At 34.1% G+C, this 25,627-nt stretch overlaps 3 protein-coding genes and 1 long non-coding RNA gene across 8 annotated transcripts; 1 reads left to right on the plus strand and 3 right to left on the minus strand.

Moving 5' to 3' along the window:
* Positions 1 to 1,570: 1,570 nt before the first annotated feature.
* Positions 1,571 to 6,439, minus strand: LOC123875442 (pentatricopeptide repeat-containing protein 2, mitochondrial-like). Its single transcript, XM_045921274.1, has 9 exons — positions 6,258 to 6,439; positions 5,950 to 6,169; positions 5,302 to 5,404; positions 4,847 to 5,041; positions 4,202 to 4,298; positions 3,452 to 3,540; positions 3,034 to 3,147; positions 2,026 to 2,133; positions 1,571 to 1,871 (listed from the first exon to the last, which is right to left on the minus strand). Exons 1-9 carry the CDS (start codon positions 6,343 to 6,345, stop codon positions 1,752 to 1,754), a joined length of 1,134 nt encoding a protein of 377 aa, XP_045777230.1. The 5' UTR covers positions 6,346 to 6,439; the 3' UTR covers positions 1,571 to 1,751.
* Positions 6,440 to 6,844: 405 nt separating this feature from the next.
* Positions 6,845 to 10,250, plus strand: LOC123875438 (serine/threonine-protein kinase PRP4 homolog). Of its 4 annotated transcripts, none has more exons than XM_045921266.1 (2): positions 6,845 to 6,969; positions 8,079 to 10,250. In XM_045921266.1, the coding sequence occupies exon 2, from the start codon at positions 8,463 to 8,465 to the stop codon at positions 10,212 to 10,214; it is 1,752 nt and encodes a 583-aa protein (XP_045777222.1). In that variant the 5' UTR covers positions 6,845 to 6,969; positions 8,079 to 8,462; the 3' UTR covers positions 10,215 to 10,250. The 4 variants fall into 4 exon arrangements, with proteins under 4 accessions (XP_045777222.1, XP_045777223.1, XP_045777225.1 ...); XM_045921267.1 differs by having other exon boundaries at positions 6,846 to 6,969; positions 8,479 to 10,250; XM_045921269.1 differs by having other exon boundaries at positions 6,852 to 6,948; positions 8,479 to 10,250.
* A 1,064-nt stretch (positions 10,251 to 11,314) lies between these two features.
* On the minus strand, positions 11,315 to 15,408 carry LOC123875449. The gene is made up of 2 exons (XR_006798140.1): positions 13,657 to 15,408; positions 11,315 to 11,816 (listed from the first exon to the last, which is right to left on the minus strand). It is a non-coding gene; the product is annotated as an uncharacterized LOC123875449 (long non-coding RNA).
* An 865-nt stretch (positions 15,409 to 16,273) lies between these two features.
* Positions 16,274 to 25,590, minus strand: LOC123875443 (transmembrane protein adipocyte-associated 1-like). Of its 2 annotated transcripts, none has more exons than XM_045921275.1 (6): positions 25,129 to 25,590; positions 24,763 to 25,058; positions 23,689 to 23,946; positions 19,180 to 19,366; positions 17,098 to 17,227; positions 16,274 to 16,579 (listed from the first exon to the last, which is right to left on the minus strand). In XM_045921275.1, the coding sequence occupies exons 1-6, from the start codon at positions 25,218 to 25,220 to the stop codon at positions 16,409 to 16,411; spliced, it is 1,134 nt and encodes a 377-aa protein (XP_045777231.1). In that variant the 5' UTR covers positions 25,221 to 25,590; the 3' UTR covers positions 16,274 to 16,408. The 2 variants fall into 2 exon arrangements, with proteins under 2 accessions (XP_045777231.1, XP_045777232.1); XM_045921276.1 differs by having other exon boundaries at positions 16,274 to 16,576; positions 25,129 to 25,587.
* Between the last annotated feature and the right edge of the window lie 37 nt (positions 25,591 to 25,627).

A 25,627-nucleotide genomic window follows, 5' to 3' on the forward strand; every position in this document is an offset into this window, starting at 1 on the left:
AATACGAGAAAAGTCCCCGTCGAATTAGATAGGCTGCAATATCCGTCGTGGAGCGAGGTAGGCAATAGGGTGGATCGAAACCGAGATAATTAACTCCCACGCTGTTCCGTCCAACATTCACGCTCCGTGATTACAGCACGGATGGAAAGATTTTACCTACTCGTAGGTAGAATTCTTTTGCTTTTTAGGGGTCCGTACCTCAAAAAGAAAAACGGAACCCTTATAGGATCAGTTTGTTGTGTCTGTCTGACTGTCCGTCCGTCTGTCCGTCCGTTCGTCGTGTCTGTTAAGAAAACTTATAGGGTACTTCCCGTTGACCTAGAATCATGAAATTTGACAGGTAGGTAGGTCTTACAGCACAAGTAAAGGAATAAATCCGAAACCCGTGAATTTGTTCTTACATCAACAATAACCGTTAGGTTCATAATATTATGTCAATAGACAAATGTCAAGCTGTCAAGATGGACGTTGCCTAAATACATAATTATTTATTTGAAAATGATGTTTTGGAAAACTCAGATTTAGATCGTAGGCGCGGAATAGTCCAAGAAAATCAGTTCAGCCCTTTGAAAGTTATCGGTCTTTTCTAGTTACTGTAACCTTCACTTGTCGGGGGTGTTATAAATTTTTAATTTACACTTGTTTTAGATTGGATCCTTAACAGGGCTCTCTCCGTCACTCGTTTCATGCAATCGTAGTTCCAATTTCATTTGAATATTAAGCAACCAAAGTCCATGAAATTTTGCAGACATATTCTAGAAACTAATATCTGTGTCTGTGGTGTTTTGTTAAAAAAAAAATTAAAATGTGTTTAAATTTTCAAAGTAAGGTAACTATAATACCAAGTGGGATAGCATTATGAAAGGGCTTGTACATTCTAAAACAATTTTTATTTATTTTTATGCATAATAGTTTTTGATTTATCGTGCAAAATGTCGGAAAAAAATACCCGAGTACGGAACCCTCAGTGCGCGAGTCTGACTCGCACTTGACAGGTTTTTTAATTGAGAGAATTTGCATTTACCTTCTTTTCCGTTTCCATTTCATTCACTTACCTATATATTTAGTTATTGATGGAAATGTGTATTATATCAACTTTAGTTATGGTTTCTAACGAAATCAGCAAAGTTTGGTGAATAAATCAAGGAAGGTCCTGTACTACTATTGTTCGAATAGACGTACCTTTCGTTAACGAGCTAGCCAATTAAGTGAGCAAAGTCATAGAATAAATAAAACAAGGCCAGTGTCGTTTTCTTCCGGAATTGTAGATGTTCAGTCATTTAAATACAAAAATAATGGTGAAAATATTTTTCTTGCTAATGCACTTACCTCTTTATTACCTATTATGTGCTTTTAGTTATAAAGTAGCAATAAAGCCACCTTTGCACGCTATAGCTAATAGATTAAGATCCTTGTATGCTTTTTTTGATATGGTTACTTTGTATTGTGTGCAATAAATAATTAATAAATAAATAAAATAAGTAGTATTAACTACTTATTTTACTAATTTAACTATTAACTTAATAGTCGTTAATTAACGACTATTAAGTCGTCATATAAAAGAAATATAAATGTTTTGTAAATATTTATTACTTTATTACTTAAAAATTTCATGTAGGTATCTTGTTTTTTCACAAGAATTAAAATTAACACAGGTACATATCATTCACCAAACACTCTATTCAGACATATAATATACAATCGTACAGCTATGTACAAGATATTACACTATTTTTAATTTACGTATAGGGTCACTCCAAATTTTTTTTTCTTTGCTGCATCCCGAAAGGCATCTTGGGCATTCCTTTTGGCATAACATTAGGTTTGTCTGTCCTTATTGTAATATCAGATGTGATTAACTGATCTAAGGTCTGAAATTAAAAAAATAGGTCGGTGAGTTTGTTGTTTAAGACTTTCATTTTCTTTAATTTCCATGGTGGCGTTTTTGAAATATTTATTATTTATAGCAACAATAGAAATACACATACACATCTTTTTCTGCAAAAATAAAAATGTAAGTAATACCTGTGTATCAATTAAACCGCGGTCTTTCAGAGCTTTTTCAATATTTTCAAATTCTCTTTTGATGTCTTTATTTTCAGTTTTGTCTACAGCTTCCCTAATTTTATTGATCTGAAAAAGATACAATTTTTGATAAGTGTTATCATCATCTCAACGACTCACTACTGAGCACGGATCTCCTCTCCCACATTGGCCAAATGCAGAGTGGCAGATGTCACACACTTTTGATAACATTTAGGAAAACTCTCAGGTGTGCAGGTTTCCCGATGATGTTTTTCTTCACCGCTAAAACAAATGATATTTTAATTGCTTAAAATGCACATAACTCCAAAAAATTAGAGATGAGTGGCGTATTAGTAGGCCGACGTCTTAACCACGTGTGTCTGTCTGTCTGTTATCTGTGCTAAGTTTAGCAGATAGACCGTTTAACGATTACACAAATATTTCTACTAAAATCTCTCTCCGTCTTATCTCTCTACTAAAATCTCTCTCCGTCTTTTCTCTGTATTACAATTCTTTTTTTTATTTTAGTACATCCTAATCCTCCATCCATCCTGGAGTTGGACATATTCTACTATTTATCCCCGAAAATCAAAGAGATCCTACGGTATTTTTTAATTACCTAAACCCATAAGAACTAAGTCGCTGGCATCATCTAGTAGATAAACAATACCTAATATCTACATCATCAAAAACCAGTCAAGTGCGAGTCGGACTCGCGCAGGAAGGGTTCCGTACCATAGTACAAGGTAAACCTAACACTTTTAGGTATATGTAACCACAAATTCAATTCAAAGGAATTTTTTCCTTTACTTGTGCTATAAGACCTACCTATCTGCCTTTCATGGTTCTAGTTCTAGGAGAACGGAAAGTACCCTATAGGGTTTCTTGACAGACACAACAGACAGACAGGTAACAAAGTGATCCTAAGGATTACTTTTTTCCTTTTGATATACGGAACTCTAAAAAATATAAAAATTATAAGTACAAGAATATAAAAACTTAACTTACCGTCTCTTCAAAGAAAGTGTGTTTGTCTTTTTGATCTGGTCGATCGATCTCTAAAACTCCTTTCAGTACTGGCAGTGCGTCGTCTACCCGTCCCATTTGTGCTAAAGCTGTGGCCTGAAAATAATAACATACTAAATGTCTTAGGGTACGTTTCCATTGAAGCGGAGGGGAGTGAAGTTGAGCGGAGGCATGTTGTCGAACAATGAGATTATTGTGAGATGACGTGATTATTTTATCGTTATATGACGTATATTTTTTATTAAGTTTAGTTCTTGGTATCCATGTTATGTAATTTCACCATCACTTACATTATTTCAAACCAGTTTTGTGTCATTGGTTCATAACACATTCATGTTTAATTTTTTGCATGACGAATATCTAAATGATGTGTACTTTCTTATTTGAACAAAAAACTTACCCTAATATTTCTTATTGTGATATAGTGTGGTTTTTGTAATGCTATAGATTCCAAAGCGACGTGGGGAGCACCTTGATTTAGTGAAAGAGCTGAAAAATTCATGTGTTGATTAATTTTATTGTACACAAATTCTAAACAATAACAGGTCTAAATCTATTGCTATCCTCTTCATAATGCTTTCTGTGGAAAGGGATAGCACTAGATTAAGGTTGAAATCTATAAAGAGCATTTTGAGTTTGCTAAGACTTAAGTTTCAGTTAAAATGAGACAGATTTATGCCAGTCGTAAAACGCTTTCTCGTTTTAACAGTGTCTTAAGTCTGAGCAAAGTAAAAGTGCCCTCTATAGTTTTTCTGATATTTTAACTATGCAGGCAAGAACAAGTTTGTGGAATATGGTTGGGACTTTACGTACACTTTTTTTTATTCGATTACATGTTGGCCTTTGACTGCAATCTCACCTGGTGGTAAGTGATGATGCAGTCTAAGGTGGTAACAGCCTAATTTAGGACCTCTGTACAAAATTTCGTATAAATCGGTTAAACATATGGGCTTTTAAGAATCGCATGGGAAGTCTTTAATTTTCCGGGATAAAAAGTAGCCTATGTCTGTTCCCGGGATGTAAGCTAACTCTGTACCAAATTTCATCAAAATCGGCCAATCTGTTGGGCCGTGAAAAACTAACAGACATAGACAGACACACTTTCGCATTTATAATATTATAGTATGGATGTATTTATATATTTTCTTACCAGCCATGAAAGTTGCAGCTCTTCTCAGAGGAACAGTACCCACATTGACCATTTCTGACCATAGCCTCGTAGCATACTCCATACTTTGTGGTGTATTCTAGAATTTAACAACTATAAAATTAAAGTTTACTCAGTTTTCATGTATTTTTTCTTAATTTGTAATATTATATTGAGATCATATTTTAAACACAATAAATAACAATAAAAAACCTTCAAACCCATCTGTGCTTCCGTGATTTCTGCCATGTTTAACCTAAATACCTTCAAGGCAAGAGTGAATATAATAGAGATAGAGCTGAAATTTTCACAGAGGGTGTATTGCTATTTTTACAATCATTATCATCAACATCGTCATCAGCCTGTGGACGTCCACTGTTGGACATAGGCCTTCCCTATAGAGCGCCACCACACCCGGTCCTCAGCCTTCCTCATCCAGCCATTTTCCGCCGCTTTATTTTTACAATAATAAAAAATAATAAAAACTTCAAAATGGATGTCATGTTTAATTAAAAAGAAATAAAAAGTATATAACCTTGTACAATAGTACCGAACCCTTCGTTAAGAATCCAACTCGCACTTGGCAGTTTTTACTAAGCATGATTGTCATCAAGCACAAACAATAAAAACATAAAAAAGTAATGTTACCTGTTTATAACAAGCTGCAAGAATCAGAACCACTGGATATTTAGGGAACTTTGTCATATTAATCTGCTTTTCTTGTACTTTTTCAAATATCCTATACATGTCATCGTACATCTGATGATTGTAGAGAAGATCTAACAAAATCTGATATGAAACTAACTGATCAAAAAATCCACTGTTGCCAGGGTCTTCAAAGCACTGAAAAATAATAGTATTTGATATTATAAAAACTTGTGGTAAGGAATCCATACTAATATTAAAAATGCGAAAGTGTGTCTGTCTGCCTGTCTGACGTCCATTTAACCGATTTTGCTTGATAGATTGCTTGCAACTACAACAATACTAGGGATTAAATTTTTATAGATAGATTGAATAGGGTTTTTATAGAATCTGAAGATATCCAACCCAAATAGACAAATATTTCATCAAGCTTTTAAATAAAAATAGCTATAACTCACTTGTAATGCTTGTGTTGGTGCATCTAAGAAATAAAACATCCTCATGACAATAGGTCCAAAGACAAATGAACTAAATCTAAATTCAGTCTTCTGTGTATTAAACCTGCAAAAATTGTGATTGAATAGCATTGTAATATTCTTATTTTACGCATCACTGCCTTATCTATTAGCTAATTTTAACAAATAAGTTTAAATGTAGAAAAAACAGGTAAATATTAAATGTTAATTACTCAAATTTAATACTAATATTCTACTACTATTTTATTATATTTACTATACTTCTGATAAGTAGAATCTCACTAATCCGACATTATTAAAAACCAGAGGGTGATTTATTGGAATGTTCCAATTACTGGATTGTATAGAAAATTCATAATTAATAAAATATAGCATTATGAAGCATATTTGTCTTGATACTCTACATGTTTTTTAAAACCATAACAAATCTCACAATTAACTAAAATTGAGGTGTTTTTATGCTACCTTTTCCTTAGGTAGGTCCGTGTAAGTGCCGGATTATTGGACGTGTTTGTCTATTGAAGTGCCGGATTTATGAGATTCTACTGTACTATATTTATGATTATATAAAGCTTACTTTGTGGAAACAGGATTTACTTAGAATACTAGTATTACTGAATGAAGACTTACTTCTTAACCATTTGAACCACTAAATCTAAATCTGTTGGCTCTGCTATATGCACTATATTTTTGAGGTCTTCGGTAAAAATCATGTTTTTTGAATCTGACACAAAATCATTCATTTTGGTTCTGAACTTATCAGAATGGTTTGCAAACTGTTCCTTTATCCTCTTTCTAGTGTTTAGGTAGCTATCAATCCCTATAGCTGAAGGAGAATATAGCAATTGTGCTGGAAAAGTAAAAAAAAAAATTTTATTTGAAGAAAAGAGACGGATAATAAATTATTAACCTAAGTATGCCCAAATAATAAAATTTACCTTGTGTAATATGAAAACCTCTACATGGAAATAGAAAACGGAAGCTCTTTATTGAAGACGTCCTACATAATGTGTTAAAGAAAAACATTTTAATTCACACAATCCAAAAATTCACAAAATTTTATAAATAAAAATTACGAGCCGACTTTTAGGTTAGAAACACAGACAAACAAAAATCTACTAATCTATTATCTATGCAAAACCATAAAATCAAAAGCACAGCACCATAGAGGTATAGAGAGAAAAAAAAAAGCACTCTATTAGTGTATTATCTATGCACATCACATCGCAATCACAAGTCAAAACACAGACAAATTCCCATAAAATAAAATAAAAAACAGAGAGGATACTTTACTTTAGGATGCAATGTGGTACCTAGTTTTGTTAAATTATGTGTTTCTAGAGGTTCGTAAACCCATAATTTAAGTTCTCAAATACTTATCTACAAATTACAATAAATTATTAATCATTTATTAAGTACCTACTTCTTTTTAAATCGCACTTTTGTGCTTTTAATATGACACGTTTACAATGTTACCCGTGAGACTTCACTGTACCTACATAGTCTGTGCTTATCATTTGTGATGCATTTGTGTCGTGATTTTGTCATTCGTATTTGTCAAAAAACAAAAAGTCAATGCAATATTGTAAAATTGTTTGTGTATCATTTTTCAGAAAATCTAACATTTACGTGAGATAAAGAACCTTAAATGTGTGTAAATTTTAAAAATAAATCTCTAAAAGGGTTATCAAATTTAGCTAAATATCATCGTATATAAAATTATACCACGAATGTTTTTACAAAAATTTCGTAACCTTTTACCTAACATAGAGTTCAGTTGCAATATTTTCAATGGATCGATTCTGACGTCGTTCACATTCACCTAAGCAAAATTACTTATACATACCACAAGAGAAACAATTACCTACCTTCCGAATTCCGAAGTGCTCATAACATGAAGTTCTATTTCTAGTTGATGTTGTCTTTCATGCTATGTGTACTATTTTAATAATTCTTGTGGTTCATTTATGGTTGATGAAGAAAATATTCTAGTGCTAATTGCAATACTTTGTATTCAGTGGTATACTGATTTTGAGGAATCTATTTACCACTGAACTGCAAAGTTTTAAAGCAAGGCAAGGCACATTGTGGCAGAAGTGAAGTGATGTCAAATTTCCAAAATAAAACTGAACATTATCTCCAGTATATTATAATGTACATTTTTGTGTAAAGTAAAGGGAAACGAACTCGTTACATTACACATTAGTTCAGTCACTTTTCATCAAAGGTTTGTACTGAACAGGAGCATTCCCTTGTAATGCAGTAGCTTGGATTTAATTGTTACAGAGTATGTCAAGCTGAGCATTGTGCACTTCTGTAATTAATATACAACTTCAGATATTGCTGTAGTATTTCAAGTGTTACTGCATCATTATAATGTTAATTCTCAAAATTGAATCCCGAATTGTTAATTTATGTTAAAGCTCCTGGTCAGTACACACCTCCGGAATATATGTTAGTAATATATCAAGTCTCCTACAATATGCCTTAAGCAGTATTTATCAAATTATAGTGAGGTTACTCTATTCAATTGCAAACAGCCATTTCCCACTAACTTCACTCACAAATGTTGATACCATAACAGTTACAAGTGAAGTTAGGAGGCTCCAGGAGGTAGTAAACTGTACTTTTTAGAATTTAAGTGTGGTTGTTTTATTTATATTTTGAATTTATCATTTTATTAATGTTTCCTGTTTCTTTCCCCTCTGTATATATGAAACAGCCTTTTATCAATTAATCACATATTGATTTTCAATTAGATAACCATGGATGGCAAAGTAAAGTGACAGAAGAGGCTAAAAGAGCAGAGAGCAAATGAAAATGTGAATTTTTTGCTGAACAACATGAAAAGTTCAATAAACTGAGTAATGTTGGAACAGTACTGATGACAAAGCACAGGGTGGAAATGTAATCAATGATAATATAGACCATAGTACTTCCATAAATATTCTGCCAAATGTGTCAAACTTATGATGGTTGTTGTTGTTGCAGTTGCAGTCAAACAACCTGTCAAATATAATGAAAAATCAGCCATCATAAATGTGACATACATGCTTGCAAATATTAATATTTATAGTATAAAATTATGAAATTATCTACATTTTTTTAATTTTTTTGGATATCATACTAAAACCAGAAAACAAATGTTACTGTTTACAGGTACAGAGGAAATTGAACATTTAGGAACTTTTAAAGTGATCAAAGAGATGGCTGAAAAACATGAAAAACATTCAAAATACAATTCCACTAGAGACTCCAGAAATAAAGGTAGAAAAAGAAGCAGGGATGATTCTAAATATAATTTGAGTGAAAGTAAAACTCCTCCGCTACCAATAAGACATGGTCATAGTATCGAAGAATTAATGAAGCGAAGAGAATCTATTAAAGAGGAACTTAAAGACATCGCCAAAAATGGAAGCAAACACAATGAAAATAGTAAAAAATGTAAAATTGAAGCAAAAAGCTCTGGTCAGTCAAAACATGAGCGCTTTACTGATATTTTTCAAAATACTAAGTCAATTAAGCAGATGTCATTTAAAGATTCTTCGCCTGATAATGTCCAGGACTATAGCCAATTAGATTCTGAAGATGAAGAAAGCATAATTGAACAAAGAAGACAACAGCGTAAACAGCTACTGGAACAATTGAATGCAACTGAGACCAAAACAGAGTTGTCAGTAAAACATTCTGATGATAGTGGACAAGTTAATAAAGAAGAAGAAAAAATTAATTCACCTGTGGAATTGAAATCTTCAAAAAACATTACAGATATGTTCTCAGAGGAAGACTTTGCTCCAAAGAAGGATTCTGATATTGTTACACAAGACAATAGTGAAGTGAGTCTACAATTAAATGATAACTGGGATGACTCTGAAGGATATTATAATATTAAAGTTGGAGATATTGTGGATAATAACAGATACACAATTAAATCACTATTGGGGCAAGGGGTCTATGCTAATGTTGTGAAAGCTCAAGATAATAGCAGAGGAAATAGTGAAATTGCAATTAAAATTATTAGAAACAATGATTTGATGTACAAAACAGGTTTAAAGGAAATTAAGTTTTTGAAAGAGGTGAATGACGCAGATTCTGAAAATAAGTATCACTGTGTGAGATTATTGACACATTTTATGCATAAAGGGCACCTCTGTTTGGTATTTGAAGCTATGCACATGGACTTAAGATGTGTACTTAAGAAATATGGTAAAAATCATGGCCTTAATGCGAAAGCTCTGACAAATTATAGCAGACAGTTGCTTCTAGCATTGAGACTATTAAAGAAAATAGGCATTATACATGCTGATATAAAACCTGATAATATTTTAGTGAATGAAAATAAGAACATTTTAAAACTTTGCGATTTTGGATCTGCTATGAAAATAAATGACAATGAACCTACTCCTTACTTAGTATCAAGGTTTTACAGAGCACCTGAAATCATACTCGGTATTCCTTACAAGCACAGTGTGGATGTATGGTCAACTGCTTGTACAATTTATGAGATGGCTACTGGAAGAATTCTTTTCACTGGAAGTTCTAACAATAGAATGTTAAAATGTTTTATGGACTTAAAAGGAAGGATACCAAGTAGAATAATAAGGAAAGGGAAATTCAAGGATCAACATTTTAATTACAATAATAATTTTCTTATGCACAAAACAGATGAGTTCACTGGAAGAGAAAAGGTCGTTGAAGTTACCAATATTACTGTATGCAGAGATTTGGGCAAAGAGCTAAAGAAGAGCTATAAAAATGCAACAATGTGTGATGAAAAGAGAATTACACAATTGAAAGACCTCTTAGATAAAATGTTGGCTTTGGATGAGAACCAACGACTATCAGCTACTGATTGTTTAAAACATCCATTTATACAAGAAAGTATTCAAAAATAAATAGGTCAAATAAATTTTATTACTGTTCTTGCTGTTTAATTTATTTCAAGGATAGTTTAAGCTGGGTACTCACTGTTTACAAACCTGTAGTTTCATGTACGTCAATGTAATAGAGTATTGCAGCATCCGCAGAACCGCATGGTACAGTAGCTTAAAATGCAGCAAGGATCGTCGGCAGACAGTCTGCCGTAGTGTTCTAGTTTTGCAGCACGATGTTGCCTATGTCCATTTGTCGCATGTTGTTGCTTCGGCGTAAAACTGCCTTAAGACCTAGCGCGCATTAGGTAACCGTTGTCGCAGCAAACATTTTAATTGCTGGCCAGCCAGCTGCATAATTCACGCACTTGTACGATCATGGAAGAACTGGCCGTCAAATGTGCGACAAATCTGATAAAGTAGGAACATATTTACCATTTTGAACAGTGTCGGTCTTGACGCGGACATTAGGGGCTACGGAGCGACGGATTATAAGTGCAGCAGGGTAATTCGCTAAGACCTTGTCCAGAAAGAGCGAATTCGCCGCGAAACGTTTCGCGCGTTACCGAGATACTAGGCGCCAATACATCGCGCGAATTCAAAATACGCGCGTAAATCGCGTGCACTACGCCAGACTGATTCGCGCGAGTCGAGATACTAGGGACGCCTTGTTGCGCCCAGTTAACGCAAACGTAATTATTATATTCTCTTTGGTTAACGCGCGAACTCCAGAGCGAATGCACGTATCCAGGGTAAATCCGTCCCCAAATGCTCGCGCGTAGGTACGCTCTTTCTGGGCAAAACGGTCGCGCGTAATACGCACGAGAGAATCGCGGCGAATACGCTCCTCCTGGACAAGCTCTTACTCAGTGTCTAGCACTGAATGATAGCCACCGAGCTCATTTGACATAGATTAGTTCTACATTGCTACTTCACAGAGTTACATCAAAGTAATTTTACGTAGAAAACCTTCAATCGATTAAAAATAAATGTCAAATGAGCTCGGTGGTTATTATTCAGTGTTAGACACTGAGTTAGTGAATCAGTAGGCACTAGGCAGAAAGTACGAAGTGCTACACATTCGCGACCACAGTGGACACCCAGCATTAAAAATAAGACGGACCTCAGTAAAATTGTTACTTTAATAGTTTCCTAAGATAGAAAATAACAAAATATATGCCATCAACCAAAAATATCACTTAAAATATGTTCACATAGGTACATACATACATGTGAAGTATATCACATTTCATAAAGGAAAATTGACAATCATTTACTGCTTTTTGATGTCATTAATTCGAGTTTAAATTGACTTTATCATTAAACTGGTGCTCAGGTAAATAATAATTAAACAAAACATCTTGTATACCAGTGTCCAATGTACATAAGTTGATAAATTGATTAAGAATTTAAATAACGAAGTTATTTTATAGGTACATACGCTAGACCCAAAATTATTTCATAACTATAAAAAAACTAAGACTAGTCATAGCAAGCTTGGCAGAAAACTATTTTACATTATTTTATTCCGCCAACTTATTAATATCAAATTCAAATACATATTCTACTAGACTAAATTTAAACAAACAAAGATTTCGATGTATAGGAATCGAAAAGTAGGAGCTACTTATAGTTCGTTCGCGTTGAGAAAATTGTGAATCATCAGTGCAACAGCAGGGTAAATATCGGATTAGTTTAGTGTGTAAACATTTATCCAAGTTCAGTTAGTCTCAAGGGGCATGAAACGGGCCTGGCCGCGAAATTCAAATTTAATTTGGTTTATCGCAATTTGTAAACTAATACGATAAAGTAGGTTTATGGCATTTTAATTGCGCCAATGGCAGTATCATCCTCACAGGTTTATATAAAAATCTTTACTTGAAAGGGGAAATTAGTTATAGTCATAGCACAAGTTAATAGTTATAGTAAGTAAAATTAGTTATAGTATCGACTAATTTATGACTAACTCATGTCAAACTCATTATTTTGACTAATTTCTTAAACTGAACACTTTCAAGTAAAGATTTTTATGTAATCCTGTGAAGATGATACTGCCATTGTCGGAATTAGAATACCATAAGCCTACTTTGTCGTATTAGTTTATAAATTGCGAAAAACCAAATTAATTTTGAAATTCGCGGGGAGACCCGTCTCATGCACCTTAAAGCGAACGGACTATAGCTAGGAGTGTAACGTAATGTTATCGTTTACTTTCATGTAGGCAATTTATTGTAGACCTTGGAATATTTAAATTACTTATTTAGATGTAATTGTGGCTTCTGTTGTACACAATCTATGAACTAAAATGACAGGCCTGTATCTAGTGCTTTTTCCACAGGGAACGTCATGAAATGATAGCATGATAGACCTGTAATTTTAGTTAAGAGATTTAATGTAACAACAAAATTGGGATGATGACTATGTCAAAAATAAATTATTCCTTAGATGAATTATTTAATAGAGACTTCCAAAATTCGTAAAAATCACGTCCGCTGTTAGTTTAACGTTTGCTAACCATTTAAAATAATAGTTTAAAATAAACAAGTGTAAATTAAAAATTTATAACACCCCCAACAAGTGAAGGTTACATTAACTAGAAAAGAGCTGATAACTTTCAAACGGCTGAACCAATTTTCTTGGATTATAGCTAAGAGCACTCTCGAGCAAGCCACCTTTCAAACAAAAAAAAAAACAAAATTAAAATCGGTTCATTACTTTAGGAGCTACGATGCCACAGACAGATACACAGATACACACGTCAAACTTATAACACCCCTCTTTTTGGGTCGGGGATCAAAAGTCACTGATATGACTAGTAGTCATCATCCCTTTTAGCCACATAAGTGCTAATTCGGTTATTAAGTAGGTATCCAGTAATGCTATCACATTCACATAATAACTGTTCCCTGCGAAAGAAAATAGCACTTGTCAGTTTTATTGCTATGCGAACTAGCACTATTATAATGGATACATTTTAAGATTTTTTAGCTGTGCCAACTGTCATGTCGAAAGTACCTACAAATTGTAGTCCTTATTTTTTATTTATTTAAAGGTGAACTGTACTTTTTAAATGACAGTCGACACATAGAGCTAAAATGGCGAGTGACATATCAAAATGTACGCAATATATTTAATATTTCTCGTTACCTATACATCTCTACACAATAGAATATCGCAGGTTTAACAATTTTCGCTTTCCTCCCGAAAGTGTATAAATAACTTATTAATATATGTATCTTATTTTCTCACGAAAGTATGTCAATGTTCTTTCAAAGTGTGCAGATAGTATAATTAAATCAGCTTTGCTGCGTTATGATTTTATTACTCTTAAATCTGATCGCACATTACGTAATCAACCGCAAGCAACACATTTTTAGTACTGAAAATAGGATACGTCATCAGTACTCATCGAAAACACTAATGTAATGCGATCGAAGCCGGTACTCGGTATAAGTAGTAACGGCACTGCTATACTCTATCCGCCGGAAAGAAATAAGCACTCTTTCTGTTACTAAATCCATATAAATGATAGAGACAAAAATTTCAGTGGGCGCTAACAATTTTGAGTCACCAACCAATCACAAATGAAACTATGTTTTCTAATTGAATTTCGAATGTTATTGAAAACATGTTTGTGATTAGTTCGTGACGCAAAACTGTTAACACCCACAGAGATTTTTGTCTCTATCATTTGTATGGAATTACGTAACAGAGAGAACGATATACTAACTTCTATCCGTGGATAGAGTATAGAGAGACCACTTTAAGAAATCTCTTTTTTTAATAGATTACCTCTCACAGACGTCATTCGTTTAAAACTTTAATCGACGTTTAAAACGTAAAAGGGATGTCATATGGTGGCTGCAACATGACTATAATGCTATGACAGAAAACTATATCTTTAGAGCACAATAACACTAATTATTCCTACAAATAAAACATTTTCATTTAATACGGCTCGTATGAGATGGTGTAGCACGCGTTGCCTGCGGCACTTGGGTAGTGTGCGATCACCATAACCCCACTATCGCTCCAATAAACAATAAAAATAAACAACAAAATTAAAATAAGTATGTAAGTAGTAAAACCATCACAGTACGATAAAAATAATATAAAACCAATCATTGTCAATTATAAATATAAAATAACATTCGCACCGTACAGACGGTCATACATTCGAGTTCAATAGCCAAAATAATCACAAAGGAATTTTATTAATACTTACTAAGTAAACTGAATACTGTAGTAGACTCACGGTTCACAACTAATTAATAATAATTTATAATAATAATCTAGGTTTGGAAATTGCCTTTTGATTATTACTGGCGAATTGTTTGAAGGTGTCTCAACCAAAACTGACAAATCTAAAATTAGTGCTAGTACTTATAGAATGGTTCGTACTAATTTTAAGGCCGCAGTTGCAAGCTTAATATTGTGGTCATAAGCGGAATTTACATTACGAAATTAGTTTCACATTAATTTCATTATCAATTGCATGTGTAGACGTCTTCTTTCGTAATGCATGCATTCCAAAATTAGATGCATTACGAAATTAAACGTTTACACGTGCAATTGATAATGAAACTAATGTCGTAAAACTAATTTCGTAATGTAAATTCCGCTTCAAGAAATCCATAGTGGAACACGGTACAATACAAGGGGTACAGAATCCTTATAGTGGACGCGCGTTGGATAGTACGACGACGAATTTTAGGCCTGTCAATTGAGTTTAGAAATATATGTACAACCAAATAGGCATCTATTTTTAACCAACTTCCAAAATTCGAGTGTAAACAAATCTTGAAAGTAAACTAAAGATCAAAAGTCTGCACAAGGATATCAGTTAAAAAGATTTAATTTGTAATGCTGTCACTTTTTGACTAGAACATAATGCGGTTGCCAAAAAGAGACAGCATTAAAAACTTAACTAAATCATTGTACATATTCTTGTGCCACTTGCCTAAAAGTGCAAACTCTAAATTGACAATTGTAAGTGTCAATAGATTTGTGTACATCCGAATTAGCACCAGTATAGGGCAAAGGCAAAGTAAAATTAATTCTAATCAAAATTTTATTGGTTTGATCGTTTATTTTGAAATGTACATTATATCGTTCATAATTATTATAACCCAAAATTGGTACCGCTGCTAAATATTTTACTTATAATTTATTTTCAAGATGGTCCATTTTACATAATGTTTGTAAAGTTTTTTTTTAATTATATAGACTAGCGCTTGGCTGCAATCAGACCTACTAGCAAGTGATGATGCAGCCTAAGATGGAGCGCGCTTGCCTAGAAGTTGCCTATTCACTCTTGACTTGAAGGTACCCATAGTTGATTAAAAGACCTTGATTTTATTGAACTACAGAACTAAAAATAATGTGATTCATCTTTAAATAATTATAAAACATTGAAAAACGGAACCCTTATAGGATCACTTTGTTGTCTGTCTGTCTGTCATGTCTGTCGAGAAAACCTATAGGTTACTTCCCGATGGTCTAAGAATCACTTTTGGCAGGTAGGTAGGTCTTATAGCAAAGTAAAGGAAAAATTCGAAAACCGTGAATTTGTTGTTACAAAAAAAAATGATTTATAGTACAAAATGTCGGAAAAAATACCCGAGTACTGAACCCCTGGTGCGCGAATCCGAATCGCACTTGGCCGTGTTTTTCCATCTCATTATATAAAGAATAGGATGGCTTTATTTTTGTTAGATAAAATCGTTAATGTTGTGTGGAACTAAGCGGAAACACATTTTTTTGGTTATGATGACTATGAACGAGTTATGTACTTAAGATTTATAGGAAGTTTTTAACTGATACAGTTGATTCTTAGATTAGTTTGCGATCTATAGTACCTATTCTTAACTAGGTTTACTACTTAGTTAATTATGTTTTGGTGTGTATTAACCAGAAAATATTTTACATCGGTGTCAGATAAATATAAGCTGTATCAGCCTTAACCTAGAATGAAAACGTGGATGGATCCATTACATAGATTCTAAGATTTTAAAGCAGAAGTGGCAGAAGCTATCACAAGCTTCTGAGGACGAGAAAAAAACAACACACAATATGAGATTCTGGTAAAGAAAATTACACTCAAAAAGCGTTTTTAAAAATTATACCGTATACGCCTATACTCTTATATTATTATAATTAGTATTTTTCTTTGGATGTGTGAAATAAATGTAAGGTATTTTTAATCTATATTTTGTTTGTTATGTTGAGAGCATATTCTGACTTGGGAATCCTGAGGTTGGTACTCCGATGTCTATGGATTGTCCGGACGCTATCGAATCAGGGCTTTGTAGGGACGCGCTGTACACTGGATTCATTGGGGTTGTCCCCCCCGCTTCAAAGAGCGTGCTGTCGTATACGCTATTGCTCTGCTGGAACAATAACGGACATAACTAAAATATCCAACACACACAAACACACCAACCACACACTCACACACACACACACACACACACACACACACATACAGACACACGCACTTAATAAATATAAATAAATGACAATTAATACCACGTATGTACGTAGATATTAAAAAAAGCAGTGATAACCTAGTAGTGGTTAAGACGTCCGTCCCACTCCTATTCGAGAGGTCGGGTTTGATCCGGGTACGTACTTTCCGGTAACTGTCAGAGTTATGTGCGTTTCAAGCAATTAAAATAACTTGCTATAACAGTGAAGAAAACATCGTGAAGAAACCTGCATGCCTGAGAGTGTTCTATAATATTCTCAAAGGAGCGTTAAGTCTGTCTATCCACACTTGACCAGAGAGACGGACTGTGGCCATTCTGTGGTAATTCTGAGAGGAGACCCGTTCTCAGTAGTGGGCCGGCGACGGGTTGATCAAGATGATACTGCTTTTCTTAACCATATCGCAAAAACAAAAACGTACCTGATAGATATAATCGGAGTCAGTTTTGAGTGAGCTGAAGCTCTGCTGGTGAGGCAAGGATACTTGGTCGTCGTCCATTGGCTCGTCCATCTGAGCCTTGTACGAGAACATGATGCTGGGTTGTGATACACTGTGGAGAATACACACGAAATTCGACTTTATGCAGTCCATACATAATATTATAAATGCGAAAGTGTATCTGTCTGTCTGTCTGCTACCTTTTTACGGCCCAACAGTGTAACCGATGCTGACGAAAGGTACAAAGTTAACTTAAATCCCGGGGACGGACATCAGTGGTAGCTTGCGTCCCTTTCATTGACATAGGCAACTTTTCGTCCCGGAAAATCAAAGAGTTCCCATGGGATCTTTAAAAATCTAAATTCACGCGGACGAAGTGGCGGGCATCATAAAGGTGAAGATAACACCGACAGCATTAACACAGGTGAATATTTCCGACATCAGGGATTTTGGAAAAATAAACCAGCCAAGTGGGAATCGGATTTGGAGAGTTCCGTACCATCGTACAAGAAATAACACCTTTTTAGGGTTCCGTACCTCAAAAGGAAAAACGGAACCCTTATAGGATCACTTTGTTGTCTGTCCGTCCGTCATGTCTGTCAAGAAAACCTATATAGGGTAATTCCCGTTGACCTAGAATCATGTTTGGCAGGTATTTGTTGTTGTTTCTATTATTTTTTCTGTTGTTTTTGTTATTTTATTGTTTGTTGCTTCTGTTATTTTATTTTTTGTTATTTCTGTTATTTTAGTTTTGTGAACATTTTTTAAAAATAGGGTGAAATGAGAAAAATAAATAAATGACAGTTAAATTATTATTATGTTCGCACGATCAGTTTAATTTTGCACGAACGTTTTTATCGCGTAACTTATCAACATCGCATGTAATGTTCGAGAGAGCGATTGCCAATCACACACACACACAGCGGCGCCTGTGTTTTAACCAAATTATTTATTACAGTTTTACAAGCAAAAGTGCCACTACCAAACTGATTTTTCTCATAAAAATTTTTTTTTTTAGTGGGCTTGAATTAGATTTATGATGAAAAAGTGGGACATTAACAAGTAACTACTTATTCCGTAAAATACGAGTGGTTTTTGCGATAATCTTTTGACCTGGCTATTATCATTATTATTTGGCACAGATTTCTTTAATAATCTTTTAAACCAAAATTTACACAAACGAAGTCACAGGTATCAACCTGTGACTTCGTTCGTGTAAATTATGGTTCTGTAAAAATCCAATGGGAACTCTTTAATTTTCTTTAGTTAATCTGAACCTTTCGTCAAAATCGGTTAAGCGGATGAGTCGGAATAGCTAGCAGACAGACACACTTCCGCATTTATAATATTAGTATGGATTATAATTAGGTACATAATTCCGGGTATTTAATTGCCAATTTGGATAAAAACATAACACCCCTACGAACTAATCAAGTTATCTCTAAGAAAAACGACATCCACTATCTTCATTTTTCATGGCAACAGTCAAGTACTGGATTGACCTGAAATCGTAGATCTGTCGCTATCTGACACTAACAAGATAAGGCACCGATGACCCGGATCATCACAAACAGGTCTAAACTGACTTATCTTGAGTAACTAACAGAAACCGAACCCAATATAAAATTATTAGGTACATAATCCCGCTTTATAATTTTAAAATTCGCGCGCGCATGGTTATCGACCAAAGCTAAGACGCTAAAGAGTGTGCGAGCGAGAACTCTCGCATCGCTACGTGTCCGAAAGAGTACTAATTAAATCCATACTAATATTATAAATCTATTATCATATATATATGCAAAAGTGTGTCTGTCTGACTGCTACCCTTTCACGGCCCAACAGTTTAACCGATTTTGATGAAAGGTACAGAGTTAGCTTAGATCCCAGGGACGGAAATAGGCTATATCAAAGAGTTCCCACGGAAACGATTGTAAGCGTGATAATTGCAAATGACTTTCCGGGGAAAATCACCTGTGAAATCACTTCACCAAATGAAAATGATTCAAAAGTAGCAATAATGCCCATGCGTTACATGGGTAAGTGCGAAGGTTTACCACTACTCACCTGAAGAACTCGCTCAAAAACGTGTGATAGACGAGCGGCGTGTAGAGCGAGAAGTAGAGCCACGTGGTGACGTCGACGACGCAGAGGCCGGACGGCACGGAGCCCCACGTGAGCAGCGCCGCGCCCACGGCCTGCGTGGTGTCCAGCAACGCGAGTAACAACACGTACAGGTAGAAGGACAGTTTTGCTGAAAAAAAAAACACGACTAAATAAAGCAGACATCATTCCAAAGTCAATTGAATCAACAACTAAAGGAGCGTATGACAAATTTTAAATCAAGAAAACTTTTTAAAAGAAAGAAAAAGAGATTTTCTCCCTTTTTTCTCATTTTGTCGACTACCCTATTATTTTACCAAAATATTATTTGAGTATGAGTACACGTCAAAAAATGTGGGAATTTTCAAGAACTAATGTAAGCCTAGCTTTAACTTTTTGACTGGATTTTCCCCCTCTTGTAACATGTGCTCCGTAATAAAGGCTTAATCTTCGGAATACTTGTAAGTAATATAAAATTTGAACGTATAGAGAAGCCTTATGATGAGGGATTAGTGAACCCTCCGTCTCTTTACGTTAGTTATAGTTATTGAAGGATTAGACGAGTAGACATTTAGGTTTCTACCTACTTGAAAGGGGTAGGTAAGTATATTCGTAGCGCGCTCCATTAGTTCTTTATAGTAGGGTCTTGGACCGTAGTAATAAAATTATGTGTTGTTTTGTATAGCTGTATTTTATGGACCTATAATTCTAGGCCCATAAACCGCTATGCAAAACATCACATCATTTTATTACTACAGTTCCAACTTCCAGACCCTATTTCCACGTTTTTGGCAATAACTCAAAAAATATTGTTTACAATTAAAAGATTTTTAGTTAACAGGGCTCTCTCCGTCATTTACTCCATACAATCGTAGTTCCAATTTCATTTGAATATTAAGCAATCAAAGTCCATGTGCAGAAATATTCTAGAAACTAATATCTGTGCCTGTGGTGTTTTAGATTTTTCTAAAAATATGTATGTTCAAAATTACAGGAGCTCAAAGATTTGTATATGAGTTTTTAAGACCGCGTAACTTTGAAACCGAATATTTTAACAGAAATCTGGAAAACCACAGGCATTAGTTTCTAGAATATGTCTGCAAAATTTCATGGACTTTGGTTGCTTAATATTCAAATGAAATTGGAACTACGTTTGTATGGAGCGAGTGACGGAGAGACCCCTCTTAAAGGAGGGCAGTATTATAGCACTCCTTACGTTTCAATATGTCATATTACGGCGGAAAACCGTGCCCGGATTTCCATGTTCGGAGTTCCGCTATATTTAACTGTTGTTTTTCGGTTCAGCGACAACAAAGGGTGAAAGTATTTACCAAAGCTAAACATTTACATTTACAAGTTCTGTAGATATACATGTATTTTATTTGATCAATTAACGTTGCAGTCTTTAGTTTAATATTCGTTCAGATTAAGTAGTATGTGATACCTATACAGGATGTTAAACACATTATCTTATCCATAACATCCCGACAAGCTGAGGTTAGGAACGAAAAAACAACTTGGTCAAGTGCGAGTCGGAACTGCACACGAAGGGTTCCGTACCATCCTACGAAAAATAGCAATTATTTTTTTTGCGATGTAAGCACAAATTAACGGTTTTCAAATTTTTCCCTTTATTTGTGCTATGGGACCTACCTACCTTTCAAATTTCATGATTCTAGGTCAACGGGAATTACCCTATAGGTTTCTTGACAGACAACCTACAGACAGACAGACAACAAAGTGATCTTATAAGGGTTCCTTTTTTCCTTTTAAGGTACAGAACCCTAAAAATAATGAGCCTCGTAGCATGATACGTAGAATATATGAGGAATTGAAGAATTTGTTAAAAACTCCAATGTAACAACCCTGCAATCAGCTGATCGCGAAAATTAACTCGTAAAAAAACTTCTGTGAACTCAAAGCACTGATTGAATGCTTGTCAATTACCATTCACAATAGAATAATCTATGGCACTATTTGTACTACATGTAATAAATGATTTATCAAACGTCCTGTATAAAATCATTGATTATTTTGTAACATTAATAAACAGCTATTTGCTGTAGTTAGTACATGATTTATATTATTACAGCTTGGATGGAAAGTAAACCGTTTTTATCAATACACTAGCTGATGCCCGCAGCTTCGCCCGCGTGGATTGGTCAGATCCCCTGCAGCATCAGGATTGAGGAGTTGGACTCCAAATTTTTTATGAAACAATGTCGCAAAGTTCCTCTATCGATTAAAAAAGAAATGACGCAAATCGGTTCAGAAATCTCGGAGATTTCGGTGTACATAGGTAGAAAAACACAACTCCCTTTTTGAAAGTCGGTTAAAAAAGTAGCCTATTTTACGCCCTGGTCAATCCTCTACTTGCCTGTGAAAGTCCCGTCAAAATCGGTTCAGCCGTTCCAAAGATTAGCCTTTTCAAACAGACAGACAGACAGACAGACAGACAGACAGACAGACAGACAGACAGACAGACAGACAGACAGACAGACAGACAGACAGACAAAAATTTTAAAAACGTGTGATTCAGTTATGGTATCGTTCAAATAACCATATGAGCTTAATATGAGGTAGTTATTTCGAAATTACAGACAGACACTCCAATTTTATTTATTAGTATAGATATCACATTCATATTACAAACATATTATCTTGTAACCTTGTACATTAGTATAGTTTATTATAATTGTATAAGTAATTATTACTAATGTGTACATATATATATTATATACTGCTACTACTACTAATATTAAAAAGTAACTCGGGCATATTAAATTAATTGAAAAAAATATAAATGATAAATTAATAATCTTTTATGTAATATAATTAATAATTACTAAGGTCTAATGTATCAGTTTTTATCAAAGTACCAAGAATAATATTTACTAGCCCACACATAATATACCTATTGTAATTCTTTACACACACGGAAAAGAAACTTACGAGTACCTATCTCATGTTGGTTAATTTAGGATTTTTGTCAGAAGTTTTTCATTATTTTATTTTTTATTATTCATATATATATATTACAAGATGTTGTCCATGTTTATAAATCAGGTGTTTATAAATCCCATGAGAACTCCAGAAATTTTCCAGAATAAAAAGTAACCTATATCTGTTTCCTCCCTTCGAAAATGCAAGCTATATCTGTACCCATCACAATCAGTAACACAGATAGACTGTGTGATCAGTTTAACACACAGGCACACTTTTACATTTGTAATATTACTTAGTATTGATTCAAAAACTTCTAGATATAAAATGCTTGAAATCTATAAATATTGGGCTCTAGTTTTGCTGTAATTGTAGAAAGGTGAAACTATTTCAAGGATTTGGCTGGTCATTACAAAAAACATCTCTTTTTAACAGACTTTTTGTACTGTGCGATCAAATATAGTAACTCTTGGTTTTCAGTAAAAAGTGGGTTAAGGAATAGTTAATTTAAATTATTATCAAGTTATTTGCGGGTCAAAATTCTTAACAGTTCATTTTATTTTTATTTGAATTATACAAAAAAAAACTATGTAAAATTATACTAAGCTAAGGTTGATAAGGTATAAATCAACTTCTAAAAATGTATATTACTAGGTAACAATTTGTTATAAGAGGTATAATAATAGAAACTAGTTTTTAGGCAAAAAAGAATTGAATTCTGACTGAGTAACTAATCACTATCAATGTCAGACAGGTCACATGGCCTTAACTCTGATATTTTTTTTGTAATTTTAGTTACTTACACAATTATTGAAAGTGACAAAGGGAATATTTTTAAATGATTTTAATCTTTATACTTAGGTTTATCTTAGTTATGTTCTGTAGTTGTATCATGACTTTCCTGACAGCAGTTATAAGCTTGCTGGAAGAGGTCCAGTGGATTTGTAATTGACTATATGATATTTTTGAGCGCATCTTTCAAAACACATTTTGAATTTTGTATTTACACACAACATATTTTGTAACACATTTTGTATTTTGTTTATAATGGTGTACAAAAAAGCATGTTTCATTAATTCCTTCAAAAAACAAGTAGATATCTCAAACTACCCATCTTTTCTGTTAAACCCATACTCCTGTCTGTTTCTATACCCTATTAATTTTTTGACTAAGTATACTATAGAAACTTGATTTCAGGACAACAAGTAGCCTGTCTGACCCAAGAATGTAAGCTACCAATGTACCGTTCATAAAAATTTGCTAAACAGATGGGCAGTGAAAAACTAGCAGACATACATATTTATAATATTAGTATGGTTTCATCACTAATATGTTTGGACTGGACTTTGGGTCCAATTGTTTATTCTTATTGATTCTTTAAAAATAACTCTAAGGTATAATTAGCTCATAACAAGCAGTCTAATCTGGACACGAGGCATATCTGACTGTGCATTGTACAAAACAGACCTCAGCCAGGCTTGTGTATTTAATCCTTAGTGATAACTTACAAAATATAAACGATTCACTTACTTGGTAAAGCCAAATATTCCCTTAGAGGTATCCACGGCAACAATAATATAACAAAATATATTACAGCAAACACCAAAGACGACGTGAACCAAAACAGCATCCCACCATGTCCAAACAAGTCGTATTCCCTTGTGTCGATATGGAACATGTCATTAGGCATGATAAACTCTAGCGTCCCCTGTGTTACAGTGAATGCGAGAGATATGAACGAAGTTGCCAACAACACATATCTGATGCTGCTACGGCTATCCATGTGACCTAAAAACAATACATTTTGTCAAATCTATCTCATCTAAATTCATACAAGTGTAAATTAAAAATTTATAACACCCCCGACAAGTGAAGGTTACAGTACTTAACTAGAAAAAAAGCTAATAACTTTCAAACGGCTGAACCAATTTCTTGGATGATAGCTAAGAACACTCTCGATCAAGCCACCTTTCAAACAAAAAAAACTAAATTAAAATCGGTTCATTCGTTTAGGCGCTACGATGCCACAGACAGATACACAGATACACACGTCAAACTTATAACACCCCTCTTTTTGGGTCGGGGGTTAAAAAGGAAAACGTTTAATTGATCTATCCACACACTTTTCAAACTATTTGGATGGATCACGCTGAAATTTGGCATGCAGATAGCTATTATATTGTTCTTTTCCAAAGTAAAATGATTCAATATTAATACACTCAGATGAATGTGACTTGGCAAATATAGGTAGAGCTTATTTTTCCTTCCTCTTGATTTAAAATATACTCTTATACAAAGTTTATACTAATAAAAAGAAGGAGGAATATTTTAGCTATGATTATGTTAGGCAGTCCAAAGATACACTTCAGTTTTAGCCCTTGCATATTCTAAAAAAATATATCTTAGTATACATACAAATACAAACTAGTTTAATTACTATAATACTACAAGTTTTTGGACTGTATCAAATTTGGTTTAAGATGATTTTTATTGAAGTTGGAGCAGTATTTAAGTATAAGCTTCTAAACAATGCAAGTTATATGGGTGATCTAATACAGACAGAAATAATAGCTAAAAGTTTAACAGTAGATAGAGAAAACTTACCAAAAGCCAATCCAAATATCACCACACTCATTTCAGTTGCAAGTAAAAAAAACCTCACAGTGACCCATAATATTTTGTCAATAGTGCCACCGAGGGGCATCGCTGCATTCACAGTCATCGATACTACGCATCTTATCAGGCTGATGATCACGTTACCCCAAACCAAGGAGTAGAACGTTAGGAATATAGGGCTGCTTGTCGCACGCAACTTCAACTGCGCTTTGTTAAACCTTACCACTAGGAAAAGCACGAACAGGGCGTTTGGTATCAATATTATCAAATCCCAAATGCGGACTCTGTAAAAAACAACAGTGTCAGGACAAAAACAACAACTTCACAAGGGCACTAACAACGACTCTAAGTTACCTTGAATTGTTCATCTCATAATATAAAACGTATTTACAAAACGTCTCTTCCATAACGGGCGGTAAGTCCGTCGATCCATTTGTTCCATCCATGTTTAAGCGTTTAATTTCACTGCCATTTATTGTTACGAAATTAGTTTCAAATCGTGAAAGGGAATCATAACTTGGCTATTGTAAACCAAGTAGTAGCTGCCACATAACGTCAGCTTTGCTGTCGCATTATAAAAACACAATTTTTCTGCGGATCTGTTGGTCTCGCTTTCTAATCCAATTTAAAAATTACGACACCATACATTAAATTAAAACAAACGCCTTGCGTACAACTCCGAAGTCCGACGATCACCGCTGATCACCGCGATGCACGATGATTTTTGCCATTTTTTTACCATAGATATGTCATTATTTTTATAGACAGCTGCCAAAACTAAAATTGTCTTTGAACAAACAGCTCGACTCGATATTATGTTGTGGTTCATTCTAGTCGAATAGATATAATCGAT

Source organism: Maniola jurtina, chromosome 20 (genome assembly GCF_905333055.1).
Source record: "Maniola jurtina chromosome 20, ilManJurt1.1, whole genome shotgun sequence".
Classification (NCBI taxonomy): Eukaryota; Metazoa; Arthropoda; class Insecta; order Lepidoptera; family Nymphalidae; genus Maniola; species Maniola jurtina.

Excerpts from the sequence above, each read along its gene's own strand:
- LOC123875443 (XM_045921275.1), bottom strand. The coding sequence starts at position 25,220 with ATGGATGGAACAAATGGATCGACGGACTTACCGCCCGTTATGGAAGAG. Across the intron at positions 25,059-25,128 it reads TATGAGATGAACAATTCAAG|AGTCCGCATTTGGGATTTGA; the intron begins GTAACTTAGAGT and ends TGTTTTTTACAG. Across the intron at positions 19,367-23,688 it reads GGAATATTTGGCTTTACCAA|CAAAACTGTCCTTCTACCTG; the intron begins GTAAGTGAATCG and ends TTTTTTTTTCAG.
- LOC123875438 (XM_045921266.1), top strand. The coding sequence starts at position 8,463 with ATGTTACTGTTTACAGGTACAGAGGAAATTGAACATTTAGGAACTTTT.
- LOC123875442 (XM_045921274.1), bottom strand. The coding sequence starts at position 6,345 with ATGTTTTTCTTTAACACATTATGTAGGACGTCTTCAATAAAGAGCTTC. Across the intron at positions 4,299-4,846 it reads TTGCAGCTTGTTATAAACAG|AATACACCACAAAGTATGGA; the intron begins GTAACATTACTT and ends GTTAAATTCTAG. Across the intron at positions 2,134-3,033 it reads ACACTTTCTTTGAAGAGACG|ATCAATAAAATTAGGGAAGC; the intron begins GTAAGTTAAGTT and ends TATCTTTTTCAG.